This window comes from Equus quagga, chromosome 17 (assembly GCF_021613505.1).
Source record: "Equus quagga isolate Etosha38 chromosome 17, UCLA_HA_Equagga_1.0, whole genome shotgun sequence".
NCBI classification, from domain to species: domain Eukaryota; kingdom Metazoa; phylum Chordata; class Mammalia; order Perissodactyla; family Equidae; genus Equus; species Equus quagga.
In genome coordinates, this window is record NC_060283.1 from 10,092,286 (window position 1) to 10,107,757 (window position 15,472).

Here is a 15,472-nt window from a genome sequence, read left to right on the forward strand (position 1 = left end):
GGGATCCGGCACAGGAGCCGTCCTCTTAGGATGTGCCCCTGGTGCTGGCACCATCAGATGCTCACGGCCACACCACTGGAGTCCACGGGCACTGGATTCCCACAGCACCCCCTGGCACCCTGGAAGTTGCCTTTGTGCTCCCTGTCCCCACGTTCACTACTCATGACTGCTCTGGAATGTTCTTGTCATTCCCTCAAAATTGAAAGTCTTGGACAAGAGCACGCCATTGGCAAACCTGGCGTACCACATGTCCAAGTGCTCTATGCCAGAGAGCTGGAAGGGTGACTCTGGCCCCTCTCAGCTCCACAATGGGAGGTGGGGCCCTGCCTCCCCCCTGTCTTCAGACTCCCACCAAACAGGAAGGGTCCAGATGCTGAGCAGCCAAAATTGACAATTGTCCACTATGTGTGGACAGCCCTCCTGAGAACCTGGAGGTGCCCAAACCCCAGAAAGCCTGAGCCCCTGCTCCTCAGATCGTCACAGTTACACACCCACAAGCATTCAATGGGCAGACTCCTTGACGCCGAGCTCTGTACGAAGCATGGTGACTTGGGATCTCACTTATTTCTCACTGGGAGGGATCAATTCTTATCCCCATTCTACAGATCAAGCCCGCAGGGGTTGCTTCAGGGGCAAAGAACCATTCCTGTATCCTTCACCTAAACAAGTTTCCCAGCCATTCCTCCTCCTCACCGTGCAGGCTGGAGCCCCTGTGTACACACATGCTGCTCCCCACCTCACCCACCTGACAAACTCCCGTGCATCCTTCAAGTAGCTCCCCAGAGCCGGCCTTGACCCGGGGTAGGACTGGCCAGCCCCACCTCTGTATCCCCACTGAAACCTGCGGCAGGATGGAGCACCCCCTGGCACCCTGGAACTTGCCTTTGTGCTCCCTGTCCCCAGGGCATGCCCTGGCTCCCAGCAGGACCAGGGAGGGTTGTGTCAGGTGAGATCCCGGCAGGCGGGGCTGCCGGGATACAAGCAGCAGGCACCGGGGACTCCCTGCTCTGGCCTTTAACACTGCCCACCACCAGCTCAGCTGTGAAGGTAACCTTGGCTTTCCTGATCCTTGTGCTGGGACTCTTCACCTCTGCGGAGTGTCCTCCACGGTCAGACGTCTGCTGCAGCTGGAACGCGGTCACTTGGACTTTCACAGCTCCATCTGACCTCTCAAACAAATTCTTGAGGCATCCTGATGAGGCCTGTCTCTATTCAATAAAAGAAATCCCCAATATCATTATAGAAGGGGTCAGAAGACCAAACAGTAACCCTGTGTCTGGGCTCTGGGGACAGAGACCAGAACTGGAACATGAATACACCCTCTATTTGCTGTGTGATTTTTGTCCCTAAGCCTCCAGTTCCTGCTCTGTAAAATGGAGAAGACTGCCCTGCACGGCTGGGAGAGGGTGAATGTGAATCATGCAGGTGAAGTGTTCATCATAATTGCCCAGCACATCTTAAATTTTTAGTAAATGGAGCTGTTAATAATATTATTCTTGATGATTTTTGTCATGCTTTATAATTAAAACACGCTTGCTTCTACATACATTGGTGGTTTCCAAACTAGAATCCCCTGGGAAGCTTTTAAAGCTCCTAGGCCCAGGCTGCACCCCCAGGTATTCTGGGGTGCCACTGGGCAGCAGAGTTTGGGAACCACTGGCATATAGCATCTGGCCTGGTTCTCCTATAAGGTTGGCAGGATGAGTGTGCTCACAACAACATAGCAAATGAGGAACCCAGGGGTCAAAGAGGGAAATGCCATCCTGCAGGTTGACAGCCAGGCTGAGGCAGGACAGGCCCTCTGAGCACACCGTGGACACGTTCCTGCATGGATGAGCTCTGCTCTGAGCCTTGGATGTGCATCAGGCTTCCGCACTCGGCCAACGTCCCTCTGAACAGGATCTTCCCTCCCAGAAAGGCTTCCACAGAGGAAAGAGGAGTGACCACCAGCCTCCTGATGTCATAGGTCCAGTGACCAGTGGCCAGTAGGACAATGTCTGTCCAGAAGGCCCGGAGACCACACAAAACTCCTCAGATGCCTCAGTACAGGGATATGGCCCTAGAGAAATAGGTATGTCAGAGCAACTGTATGTAGATACTGAGGTAGAGGCAGGCACAGACACAGATACAGATACAGACGTAGTAGATATAAAAATAGATACATATCTTTATCGTTAAGGTACTATAATTTTTAAGTCTCATTTGGGTACAAGATAATCACGAGCCCTGTGGCATAAAATGAAATTTACAAAAAGACCCCTAAGAACAAGATGGACTGTGTGTGGCTAACCAAGACCTACAAACAAAATGGAGTCAAGCGGCCATGATGAGACCACGATGCAATCACATACTCTGATCTCCAAAAACCCACAGAACACACTCTTAAGCTTTTGATTCTGCCAAAGCTCCTGATTTTACCAAAGTCCCCACCAGCACCTGGACCTAACCAATAAAACTGTGATGTGCCAACCAATCAGGGCTAACCAGGCTCGCATCTCTCATTTGCATAAGTGGACCTGAGTGGGAACCTGGGAGGGAATTTTTTCTATAAAGACAGCCCCATTCCTTTGTTCTCCCCGAGGTAGTTTGGTTTGCTGCCAAGGGCTGCATGTCTCCAGTTTGCAAACTGTATGAGCACTAAAGCTTTCCCAAATTCCTAAGTTCTTGTATTCCAGAGATTTTTGTTGACAGCCTCAAAAGGACTGTGAAGTTGGTGAAGAAAATTTTGTGGAAATAACAACAAAAATGAGTACAACATGCCTTTATTATAATACCTTTATGTATAAACTGTATTTTCGCTTTCAAACTGTCATGTATTACATATATAAACTTCTTTTCATTGTTCCATTCACTATTTTTCTATCTGTGAAAATAATTCAGGAATGTTGAATTGTAATGAAATGCATCATAAGTTTTCCCATTAAAAGTAATGGAGATGGTTTTTCATGTAACATTTCACTTAATGGGCAGGGTTTTTAGGGACAAATTAAAGGGGTTAGGCAAGGCACTGTGTCACGGAGATACCATTCTTTAGAAATTTTGAAAAATAAGGAAAAGCCTATGGAAGACAATGGAAGTCACCCAGACATAGTCAGAGTTGACTTGCCAGACTCATAACATTGAGTTTTTTCCCATCCATCCACACACGGCATCCGTACACTGGCATCTTGCTGCACAGGTGGGGTCATGCCATGTGTGCGCTGTTCCCTTAACAAGGTGTGATGGCCCTGTTGCCATCATGATGAATGGGCCTAACTCTTTTCCTCCAGCCTCTGTGTGCAGAGTTGGGTGAGTATATAAAAGCTTTCTTTGAGAGCTCATTTGCTGACTCTTTTGAGTCCTCAATAATTTTGTGGCTCCTGAAGATGTTCAAAGACGAGGTGGATGCCCTCCGGCTGAGCAGAATGTAGAGCTAGCCGACATGGTGGTAAGCCATCTCTCCCTACCCCTCTCCTCTCCTTTCTCACAGCAACATCTTGACTCAGGGCTCAGGGCTGGGCAGGACAACCCCAGAGGGGACTGGTCCAGAGAACCAAAGATGAACACGTCATCTTCACCACACATCATCAACATGCAACTGGTGCTCAGGTGTGAGAATCTGACCATTAGCTTCTTCCCCTGACCAATGGAGATCCCAACCACCAAAGTCACAGGAGCCCCCAGATGTCCTCTGGTGGCATGAAGTCACTTAGAAAAAAAGTTAAAATAATATAAATCTGTATTTGGCCCTGATAGACTCTGCAACTTCTTTTGTCACTCTCTCTCTACCAAATCCTAGAGCATCCATGCCATATACACCTGCTTGCCCCAACCTCACCACTAGATCTCCCCTGGCCTACTAGGAACCATGAAATATGGGAGTGAGCCAAAGATAAGAGGCAAATGTGCAGTGGTAGGTACTGCACTGGCCCCAAATCCACAAGGAACCACGAAGAGACTTAGCAGTTTGCTCGGCAAGTGGAACTTCTCCAGATGGGTTGTGAGGAGAAACTATGCCTCAGAGTCCCCAGCGGGAGAGAGGAAGGTGGCAGAATTCATCTGCCCAGCTCCCTCCTACCTCCAGGTTCCCATTAGTCAAAATTCAGCCCAGGAAGTCTTCCCGCACTTCTAGGATTTGTCATCCATCCAGCTCCATCAGTGATACCAGACGCCGTGCCCTGCAGCCAGGGGGAGTCGGAAACTCTGGGTGAGCCACAGCAGCCTGGGGCGAGGGCCCAACATGGCCAAAGCAAGGAGTGGGTGGTCCCCGGTGATGTCAGAAAAGTCTGGGTACCTTCAGCCAACAAGAGGCAATGGACGGAATCCTCTGACATTCCTCATGTCTGGACAGGCGTTGCAGCAGAGTGACTTAGAGCAAGACCTCTGGAGTCAGAGATTCCTACCTGATTATACGCTCTTCATGACCTTGGGCAGTTGACTTTAACTTTTTGAGTCTCACTTTCCATAAGCTTGAAATGAAGATGAAAATAATACCCGTCCCCTCCACTCGGAGAGCAGATGTGATTGAGGAACAAACAGCTTGCACAGCGCCGCACACACAGTAGGTGCTTTGTAATTGACAGTTATTATCCATACTCCCAAACCGTTCCCCAGGAAGCAGTTAGATGGGGCTGGATGACAAACCCCACGTCCTTGGCCCTGACATAGAGTTTTTTTGCTGTGCGGTGTTCTCTGCCTGAGTCGCTCTTCTCAATCTGTTTCAGCAAAACATGACGCAAAACTGTTAAAGGGCCAGCGGCACCTGGTCCTGAGGATGGCAGGGCAACAGGGAATGCTCTTCCCACCAGAGCCCCTCGGGTCCCCCAAGCGGGAACACACTCCTGCTCCCAGGAGCGCCACCATCTTCATCTGGACCCACCTCACCGCTACCTTTTCTTGGCTCCTCTCAGTACAAACACTGCAATTTCCTTCATGGTGAGGCTCCTCCCTACTGGGGTCTCCTAGAGATGGATGCTGTAGAGGTGGACCCAGCGAGGGCAGGGGGCTGTGGGTGGAAGAGGGTGGCATGGTGGTTGAGGATAATAAGAGGCATTGGGTAAGAGGGAGAGGTTTGGGGGCCACACAAGTTGTCCCTCCAGGGAATGTGGTGGTCACCCAGATCAAGCCAGGGCTGCCCAAGAGGCTATTAAGTCGGGTCCTTTCTAGCCCTTAGGGGATCTGTGATAAGACGCTGACCAGATGAAGCTACCATCACTCCCTGAGCTTATAAATTGCCTGCATCAATCATCTCAAATCTCTCAGTCTCAGCCTCTCTCTCTCAGCCACACAGCCTGCTCTCAATTTAGTCCAGTGGGATCGTAAACATGCAAACAACATCAGGACAAGCGACCTGGGGCAGGAGCTTCTAAGCTGGTGTGTTTCCCTGCCATTCCTATGGTGCCGACGGCACCCTTCCGGTCCTTTCTGCCCCTCCCAGCACCTCCGTGAGGTTTCTGAGTTCAAGCAGTTACAGGAGCCCCACAGGAGATAAGCTCGTACTCGTTCTGTTGCAGAATCCAGGGGCAAGCGTGACAGGAGCCCTCAGAGGGCCCTGCCTCTGTTAGTCTCAAATCACAGTTCAGACACAAATATGCTCAAGTTCCCCTGCTCTGATGCTCTGGGACAGGCTCCCCAGCCCCTCTGGTCCCTCCAGGCCAGAGGCAGAGCCGCAGGGACAGCACACAGATGCAAAGAACTGTCATCACACCCCTGGGCTATCGCCTTCTCCTCCTTGACATGTGATCCTAGAATTGTTATCCTGAAATCATTATGATATAATAACTTTCCTGTATCTTAAGAGCAGAGGAATGGGGTATATTTAAAGAGCAAAGCAATGTAGGCAGGTGTGTGTGTGTCTGTGGGCAAATGAGATTAAAGGCTGACGGACTTAGGCAAGTAAATCTGAATGAAAGTGTCAGCCTTCATGTCTGCTTTTTCAGGCTTAGTAAATTGCAATCAAGGCAAGCACAAAATCAAGGAAGGTGTGAGTATTTTAAAAACTCCACATTACAAGAAAATGACTTCCCGTCCTCCTTTTTGCATGCAGGGCAGATTGCCTTGATTGAGAAAGTTGGGATTTGGTTGGGATTGGCCACGTTAAGTTATTTTCTACTTTGCTGGTTGGAGGCAACTAAGATTGTATTCCTCAGTAGGGAATACAAAGCAGGTGCCTCAGGCCTCGGAGAACTCAGCTTCTATGTTCTAGGTGCTGCTGCCCGGTGCTACAGATGTCTAAGGGAACCTCAGAGTTGAGCTCCAAGTGGCTCAGACAGGACAGTAACCTGAGATCTGGGTAGAATTTACAAACTTTTGAAAATACAGGTTACAGCCGGCTTCCCTTCTCACACCTGCTCCCCCTTCTTTCCTAAACCTTCTGGAGGAAAGTGCATCATGGAAGCCCAGATGGAGCAGAGGCGGCATGGGTCTTGCCCAAGCTGAGCTTACCCAGCATGCACTGTTGCTCAGCAGACTAAGTTGAAGGCAATGCCCTTGGCCCCCGGCTCACTGCAGCACAAGCCCAGATGGCACCTGAAAGAAGCCATGCCTTAGTCTCCCTGAGGGAGACAGGGAAGCCTTGTGGGGCAGGTAACTAGCTGAGGCCTGAAAAGAGGAAGAGTGTCAGGTAGGCAAGGAGGTGGGGTTGGCATTCATGGATGGGTCCCACCAAAGAGAGAGAGAGCCTAGACGAGCCTGTTTCCTTCATCTTCACGCCAACCAGGTGGTGCAGGTCATTCCCAGTTCTCTTCCCGGGAATAGGGGAGGATAGGTTATCTGTACCACCCCACTCTCGGCCGGGAGAAAAGGCGGAAGATGCTGAGTAACAGTGACTTTAAAGAGCAAAACATTTTAAATTTTGATTGACTTTTTCTTTTATAATTCCTACTTTTTGTGTCGTGTGTGAGAAATCTGTGCCAAACACAGAGACTCTAAGATTTTGTCCTGTTTTCTTCTAAGCGTTTTATATTTTCAGCTTTTTTTTTTAGGATTATGATCCACCGTGAATGAATCTGATGTATGGTGTGAGGAAGGATCAGAGAGTTTTTAATATATCCACTTGTTCCAAGACGATTTATCAAAAAAATTACCCTTCCTGCACTGAATTGCCTTTCCATCTGTGTCAAAAACCAAGTGGCCGTGTAGACACAGCTCCGTTTCTGGACTCTATATGGTTCCATGGGTCTGTCTGTCTGTCTCAACTCCAATACCAGACTGTCCTCACTGCTGTAGCTCTGTAATAAGTCTTGGAGTTACGTAGAGTAGCCGCTCCAAATTTATTCTTATTTTTCAAAGTTGTTTTAGCTACTGTAGATCCTTTGCAGTTAAACTTTGAAACCAGATTTTTCACACACTTCTACCCAAAAAAGTCTATTTGGACATTGGTTGCAATTGCATTGCATATAGATCCATTGGGAGGAAACAGACATCTTAAGAAAATTAAGTTTCCACTCCAGGAACACTGCACATATCCCATCCGCGTCTTCATTAACTTCATTTCTCTCAGCAATGTTGTACAGATTTTGCTGTACAGCGCCTTCACGTCTTTTGTCAAATTTATTCCTAGGACTGTGATAATTTTGGACATTATAATAAATTGCATTGTTTCTTAATTTCAATTTCTGACTGTGAAAATGGTCCTGGAACAACTGGACATCCATCCATATTGCCCCCAAAAACAAGTAAACAAAAAATATAAACCTCACACTTTAAACAAAATTAACTCAAAATAGATCATAAATCTAACTGTAATTTGTAAAACTGTAAAATATTTAGAAGAAAATATAGGAAAAACATCTTCAAGACCCAAGGCTAGACAAAGATTTCTTAGACATGACACCAAAAAGCATGATCCATAAAAGAAAAGAATTGATAAACTGGACTTCACCAAAATTAAAATTTTTGCTCTAAGAAAAACACTGTTAAGTGAATGAAGAGGCAAGCTGCAAACCAGGAGAAAATATTGCAAAGTACATGTCTGACAAGGGATTTGTATCCATCAAACAGTAGGAAAACAAACAAGCCGATTTAAAAATAAACAAAAGACTTGAACAGACACTTCACCAAAGACACAGAGATGGCAAATGAGTACACAAACAGATGTTCACCGTCCTCCACCATTAGGGAAACGTAAATTAAAATCACAATGAGACTGGGGCTGGCCCCGTGGCTGAGTGGTGAAGTTCGCGCTCTGCTGCAGGCGGCCCAGTGTTTCGTTGGTTCGAATCCTGGGCGTGGACATGGCACCGCTCATCAAACCACGCTGAGGCAGCGTCCCACATGCCACAACTAGAAGGACCCACAACGAAGAATATACAACTATGTACTGGGGGGCTTTGGGGAGAAAAAAGGAAAAAATAAAATCTTCAAAAAAAAAAACACAATGAGATTTCACGACACATCAATTAGAATGGCTAAAATTAGAAATGCTGACAATACCAAGTGCTGATGAAGATGCAGAACAACTCTGACTACCTGTTGCTGAATAACAACTTCTTCTCCAACACACTACATAAATATGCTTACAGGTAATATCTTGACATTGTGGCTTTAGGCAAAGACACTCACCAGTTGACTCAACACAATAGTTTCCCGTCAGAGAACGTATGGGATAAATTTGAATTGTGCTCCACAGTTGAATGAACCGTAAAACACTTTTCTTTGCATGGGTGAAATCCTCTAGATTTCAGCCTGTTGTGTGTGTCACTGTTTCCCCATTTTTTAAAACACTGTTGTATTTAGCCTTTATTCAGTCCTAAAGCAGGGGTCACTAAACTTTCTGTAAAGGGTCATAGTAAGTATTTTCAGCTTGGTGGGCCATGAGGCCTCTGTTGCAACTACTTAGCTTTGCCCTCAGCAGAGCAGCCAGAGACAACAGGCATTTGTTTCTATTGGGTGGGTTCCAATAAAACTTGACAAAAACTGACTGTGGCTTGATTTGGTCCACAGGCCACAGTTTGCCAACCCCTGTTTCAGGGGCTGGAGCAGCAAATGAGAAGGAGAGGGCCATCACAGATTTACAACACAGCTGGCAGCTATCAGGCATGACCAGGGCCAGGGCCAGCTTCCACTGGCACTAAGCATTTAATTAGCAGCTGCCTGGTTTTGTTGGAGAAATAACTCGACTGCTTGCAAGCACTGGTCCCAAGGTAGTTTCTAGAGACATCTCCTTTCTAATCAGACCTCCCCCTTCAGCAGCACATACTCGTTTCCAAGTCCTTTCACGATCCGTGCAGCAAAGGCGGAGCCTGAGGCTCGGAGGGACTGAGGGACTGTCTTAAGTGGCAGAGCTGTGCCAAGAGCCCAGTTCTCCTGACCTCAACCCCAGGTCTTTCCCACTGAACAAGCCCCCTTTACAAACAGGGAGCTCCCGGAGGAAAGGAAGTATCTTCACCTGCCCCATCGGGAAAGGAACTGACGTGTTTCTCAGGGCTGTCCAGGGATGGCATCAGAATCACCACGACATCATCTCTGGCGGTGGAACCCAGGTGACCTTGAAGCACATCCAAGAGACGGAACAGTGCCTTGGTCCTCCAGCCCACGCAGGGGCCGGAGACACACGGCTGCAGGGCCAGGGTCCGCGGCATTCTGCTGAGGCCCCAGACTTCACGATACCCACAGCAGGCTTGAAGGAATAGACTTTATTAACCTAGCTCTCAAACACTAGAGGCTAAAATTCAGCTGAATTATAACAATCTATTTACAGAGTGCCACCTGTGGGCCAGACGGGGCTGGGCCTGGTTCTTCCCCAAAACCCCACCAAACGCAGCCTCCAAACAGGCCTGGGCCACTACCCACTGCAGCACACAGAGGATATTTATATACACATGACCAAACCCTTGGAGATAGAAGACCAGGCAGGAGGACACCAGACCAACAGAGAGACGGACAGACAGACAGACAGGGGCTGAGACTGCCAAGAAGGCTCATGGGCCCGCCTCAGTGCCTCTTCAGGCTGTAGGCCAGGCTGCTGGGGCCCCTGCTGCCATGCAGGGGCGGTGAGTTCCAGACGGCGGAGCTGGTGCGCTTGTGGTAGCGGGGCTTGCTCTTCTTGAAGATGTCTTCCAAGTCCAGCGGGAGAATGGTTCCAAAGAGCTCCAGAAGGTTCGGGGGGTTGTAGTACTGGTGGATGATGGCCTGGCTGAGCTGGGTGCCTGGAGGGGAACAGAGGGCCCGGTCATGGCCTTGGGGCTCTCCATGAGCCTCCCCATCCGCCAGCACCACCCACGGAGCCCTTACCACCCTCTCTACCCCAGCATACTCCACCTCCTGCCATATCAGCCCCTCTCAGAGCCCTCCACCTCCCAGCCCAGCACCAAACACTGACAGTGCTCTTACTGCACGTTCCTACTGCCATCCTTTGGCAGCACAGCCTGAACACAGGTCATCAGGAGCTCAAATGGGCCAGGCACTCGGCTGAGCCCTCGCCACAGGACCTCATCACCACAACCACCTGGGAGGCACGTCCTTTATTCTCCCCACTTTATAAAGCTAGTAACTGGCAGAGCTGGGGTGTGAAGACAAGTCTAGCTTGAGAACTGAAGCTTCAACTGCTTGGTGAGCTATTTACCTCATCAGCCCACAGACCAGGGAGCAGGCTGAGGGGGATTCTGGGCTGTGGGGGGGGGGGGGGGGAAGCTCTGCCAGTGAGGCTGAGGAGGACCCTGGGGGATCAGGAGGCAGAAGGAGTACCCAGCACTTGTTCTGCACCAAGCCTTCCTACACTAACTCACTTCCTCCTCAATAACCCTTCTCAGCTGGGTCCTATTATCACCCCATTTCACAGATGAGAAAACAGAGTTTAAGCAGGCTGGCAAAGGTCGACTATGATTAGGTGGCTTTGCCGGCCACGGGGCTCCCTGGCCATGCTGACCCCTGCCGGCTGCCACCTCCCGAATGACTTGATGACTGCAGTTAAGGAGACTAATTCAGATTCCAGTTACTGTGGGGTTCAAATGAAGAGAAACTCACGAAAGCAAGTTGTCTTCTGTGGAGAGCTGAGCCCCTGTGGGGTTCTGGGCCCTTCCCTCTGGGGAGTGAGCTTGCACCCCACCCTGGCCCCCAGCTCAGTAAACTCTGTGAAGCACCCACTGTATGCACTGGCCCCCACTCCACTCCGGCAGGCCTTGCACCCAGGCCTGAGGCAGCTCGGTCATGCCTACCCAATACTCCTGTTCGAATGGTAAACTCCAGGGACAAATCCTGCTCAAGTGCCCCCACCCAGGCCCCAGACTTTCCTGCCTCCCCACTGGCTGGAATCCCCAGCTCCAGCTCTTAATGGCTGCCTGAACCCTGTTACCACTCTTGGCTCTGTTCCCACCCTAGGCTGCTTATTTGGGTCCTGCTGGGCAGGACTCCAAGGAGGGGCCCAGAGCCCCAGCCGTGACACCCAACACCATGCCCGCCCGTGGCCAGCTGAAAATTAATACATTTGTTGTATTGAACAAAGGTGCCCAACCTTATAGATCTGGTCTTCAGACGAGCTCCCTGGCCACAGGGTGCCCATCCTTCCCTGGGCGCATCCCGAGGCACGATGCTGCTTTCTTGAGCCAGCGCATCAAGCTGCCAGCCCACAGGCACGACAGCCCCTGAGACCTGCAGCAGCTGGGCCACTCCCTCCAAGGCCCAAGAAGTCACAAGTGAGGACCCAGGTGTCCTGGGGAGCTCTGGGCCCTGCTTACCTCTGGCCCAGGTGGGGATAGGCTTCCGGGGATGAGCCTCGTCATCAGTGGAGTCATCACTATTCAGATCCATCCCGTAGTTATCCGGGTTGATCTTGGGGGGAGCCCTGTGCCCTTGTGGAGTCATTTGATATGAGGTGCAAGCTGGAGACTGGAAAAGATGACATGGCTGTCAGCTCCCCCTTCCCTGCACTCCCCATCTCTCACCACTGAAGACGCTGGGGCTCTGGTCGCCTCCCTCATTTCAAAGGAAAAACAAAACAGCTCATGGGTCACTTTTTAATTTAAAAAAGTCACACCACATACGCAACTCTGTATCTTCCTTTTTCATCTTAAAGTAAGTTGCAAACCTTCTTCTAGGTCAGTGTGTCACTCTTGAACAGCTCCCGGGTTTCCCTGTGGGTACTCCATGATTGTAATTGTAAACATCCATTATAGAGGAACATTCAGCTCACCCCGACGCTTTCAACATCTTAAGCTATGCTGCAAAGAAAACCCTTCCTCACGCAGCCATGCACTGCATAACACTTCGGTCAATGACAGACCACATATGTGATGGTGGTCCCATAAGACGAGCACCACACAGCCGAGGTGTGTAGTAGGCTACACCACCCAGGTTTGTGTCAGTGCACTGTAGGATGTTCGCACAACGACGAAATCGCCTGACCACCATTTCTCAGAACGTGCCCCGTCGTTGAGCAGCACGTGACTGTGCTACACTCTGTAGCAGCATTAAAATGGAAATAGTCTAAATGCTCACCGACAGGGGCTGGCTAAAGGAATTCTGGTGCAACTAGCTGGTACACAGCCATCAAAAATAAGAGATTTACAAGTGCTGAAATAGACAGATGTCTACAATATACTAAATGAAAGAAAAAAAAGGGAAGAAAAAAACCAAGCTGCCAAATCGTATGTATTATGCACTAAATGTTTGAATCCCACCAAAACGTGGAGGTGAAGCCTTTGGGAGGTGCTTAGGTCATGGGGGTGGAGCCCTCGTGAACAGAATTAGTGGCCTCAGAAAAAGAGACCCCAGGAGCTCCCTCTCCTGTTCCGACATGTGAGGACACATGGACATCTATGTCCAGGAGGAGGGCTCTCAACAGACACTGAATATGCCAGCACCTTAACCTTGACTTCCAGCCTCCAGAAATGTGATTGACAAACGTTGTGTAAGCCACCCAGCCCAGGGTAGTTTGTTACAGCAGCCCAAACAGATCAAGACTGTATGTGTAGTCTGTGCCCATTTAAAACTAGGTGTGTGTATAAAATGTTTACATGTGTAAAAATATAGAAAGATATACACCAGATTTAGAGTTTTCCTCTGAGAGTAACTTTCTATTACTCTACACTCTTATAAAGTTTAGGTTTGTTTTTTAAACAAATTCTACTTTTAGGATAAGAAAGAATATATGTATCAAAAATAGTAAAAACAACTGGGCCAACTGAATCCTTTCTTTTCTTATAACATATATAGTCATATGTATACACACACACACACCCTGTGCCTCCAGCTACTGGGAAGAGAACAATCGGTACTGGGCGGCCTCCCGGCTCCAGTGCCCGCGTCTCACCTGCACGTCCACGGTCACGTTCAGGCTTTTGCTGGCCGCCGCAGCCTCCCTGGCTTTCTTCTGCTGCTCCTCCTGCAGCCGCTGCTCAGCCAGGCGCTGCTGCTCCTCCTGGGACCCAGAGGCCAGCAGGGGTGTTAGCAAGCCTGTGTGTGCTCTCCCTTCCCCCACGCCAACCCCACGCATCAAGGCAGCTCCTGCACCAGGTCAGGCCTCCCCAGCTCGAAGCTCAGCGCAGACCCCGTGCGAGCCCCCGGCCCGGCTCCCTTTACCTTTTTCTTCTTTTCCTCCAGTTCCCTCTGCAGCCGCTCCTTCTGGAGTCGCAGGGCCTTCTCCCTCTCCTGCAGCTCCCTGAGGACGGAGCAAGAGCCTGTCAGGGCAGGGAGCGAGCCCTGGCCCTATTCCCATCCCTGCCAGGGAAGCCAGGCCCACCAGCACATTCTGTAGAAGACGGGACGGCAGAAATGGGCACACCAGCTAAGAGCCAGCCGCTGCACTTGTGCCCGAAGGGCTGGGAGAGGGCACACCCGAGGGTGTAAGGAGCACTCAGCTTTGGAGTCCACCAAATTTGGCCCCCACTCTTCCACACAACTGAGGTCTCTGAGCCTCAGTCTGATCTGTACAATGGAGATCACGATGCCTTCCCCCAGAGTCACCGTGAGAATTACATGAGTTCACGGAGTCACCGCCAATCGTCCCAACCCGCAGGGCAGACGCTCAGCTCCAAGCCTGGCGTGAAGCAGGGGAGGGCTGTTCATGGGCTCTGGAGCCACCTCCACTGACTAGCTCGTGACTTTAAACAGGTCATTCAACCTCTCTGAACCTATTGTCCCCTTTGGGAAGTGGAGCTGCTGGTTCCTATACCACAGGAGCCGTCAAGCGAGGATTAAACAAGGAAATGTGTGCAAAGCGTGTAGCTCAGTACCCGCCAAAGCTGCCAACTATTATGACCATCACATCGTCACCCCTTGAGGCCTCTGGCACTGCCCAGCACACATCCAATTCTAAAACCACATCAGCTGCCACCTACCCACACTCTGTCCATCTCCCAGGCTCCTCTCTCCGACCCTGCCCACAGGCCCAAGGACCCCTTTGCGTCAATCAATGAGCACCAGGAGACAGCCCTGATGCAGCCCAGCCCTCTGGCTGTGACTCCCCACTTCTCCATTGGGCCCGCAACCACCACAAAGATGGACACAGGGAAAAGTGCTGCCTAGTGCTTTCCAGGAGGTGGAGGCAGGAGAGAGGCAGCCGCTGGGCGGGGGTTTGGGTACATCCACATGTCAACACAGGCGCATCATCCCACGTGTCTCCCGGCCAACAGTGACTGTGGCTCAGCCTCGATGGCATCCCCAGACGCCAGCACAACCAGTCACACAGGAGCCCCCGGAGAAATGCCTGTGGAACTAGATGGGGAATTCTTGCCTATTGCGCAGAGACCACTGCATCCAAGAGCTGGAAGCCTCAGGGCTCATCTGCCGTGGTTCCCAACAGGGGACAGTCAGGAAATGTTGGTGGGGGGCAACCCGAGTCGTCACCACCAGAGGAGGCATGTTTAGTGGGCGGGGCCGTGGATGCTGGAGGCCCTGCACTGCACCACAGCGTATGGCCACGAAGAACTCCCTGCCAGACGCCCACAGGGATCACGGAGAGAAATATGGAGCCTAGGAGCCCCCCTTGTGTCAGCTGAGGAAAAGTGAACCAAAGGGGTCACACACCTGGCTGGAGGCAGAACCAACAAAGCCCCGAGAGACCCCACGGACCACTCCATGCATCTCCAGTAGCCTACGCGCCTTATTTGGATGGTCTGCCTGCTGTGGGCCTCTGGGCTTGGAGCCAAGAAAAAAGTCTGTTCTTCTTTTACAAACCCCCAAGCGAAGGTGACGGCCACACCTGTCTCTCATCCAGGCGCAGGAGGACAGGTGGGATGATAGCGGGTTGGCCCACCAGCCTGGCCAGCCAGGGCTCCCTCACCTCTCGGCCTGGAGCCGCTCCTGCTCCTTCTGCCGCTCCTGCTCCCTCTGCCGCTCCAGCTCCCTCTGCCGCTCCAGCTCCCTCTGCCGCTCCAGCTCCCTCTGCCGCTCCAGCTCCCTCTGCCGCTCCTGCTCGCGCTGCTCCGCCAGCCTCTTGGCCTCGGCCGCCTTCCGCAGCCGCTCCTGCTCCTCCTCCTTCTTCTTCTGCAGCAGCTCCTGGTGCCGCCGCTCTTCCTCCTCCTGCAAACCGAGAGCAAAGGGCAGGGCCCTCAGG

General features: G+C 51.0%; 1 protein-coding gene across 6 annotated transcripts in view; it reads right to left on the minus strand.

Annotated features, from left to right (window-relative positions):
* Nucleotides 1–9,599: 9,599 nt before the first annotated feature.
* INCENP (inner centromere protein) overlaps nucleotides 9,600–15,472 on the minus strand; it is a 31,014-nt gene continuing 25,141 nt past the window's right edge. For all 6 annotated transcript variants that reach the window (XM_046644873.1, XM_046644876.1, XM_046644874.1 and 3 more), the window contains 5 exons: nucleotides 15,200–15,438; nucleotides 13,498–13,576; nucleotides 13,229–13,336; nucleotides 11,655–11,805; nucleotides 9,600–10,127 (listed from right to left, as the gene is read on the minus strand). In XM_046644873.1, the coding sequence (XP_046500829.1) occupies nucleotides 9,913–10,127; nucleotides 11,655–11,805; nucleotides 13,229–13,336; nucleotides 13,498–13,576; nucleotides 15,200–15,438 (792 nt within the window). In that variant the 3' untranslated portion in view covers nucleotides 9,600–9,912. The remainder of the gene's footprint in view (nucleotides 10,128–11,654; nucleotides 11,806–13,228; nucleotides 13,337–13,497; nucleotides 13,577–15,199; nucleotides 15,439–15,472) is intronic.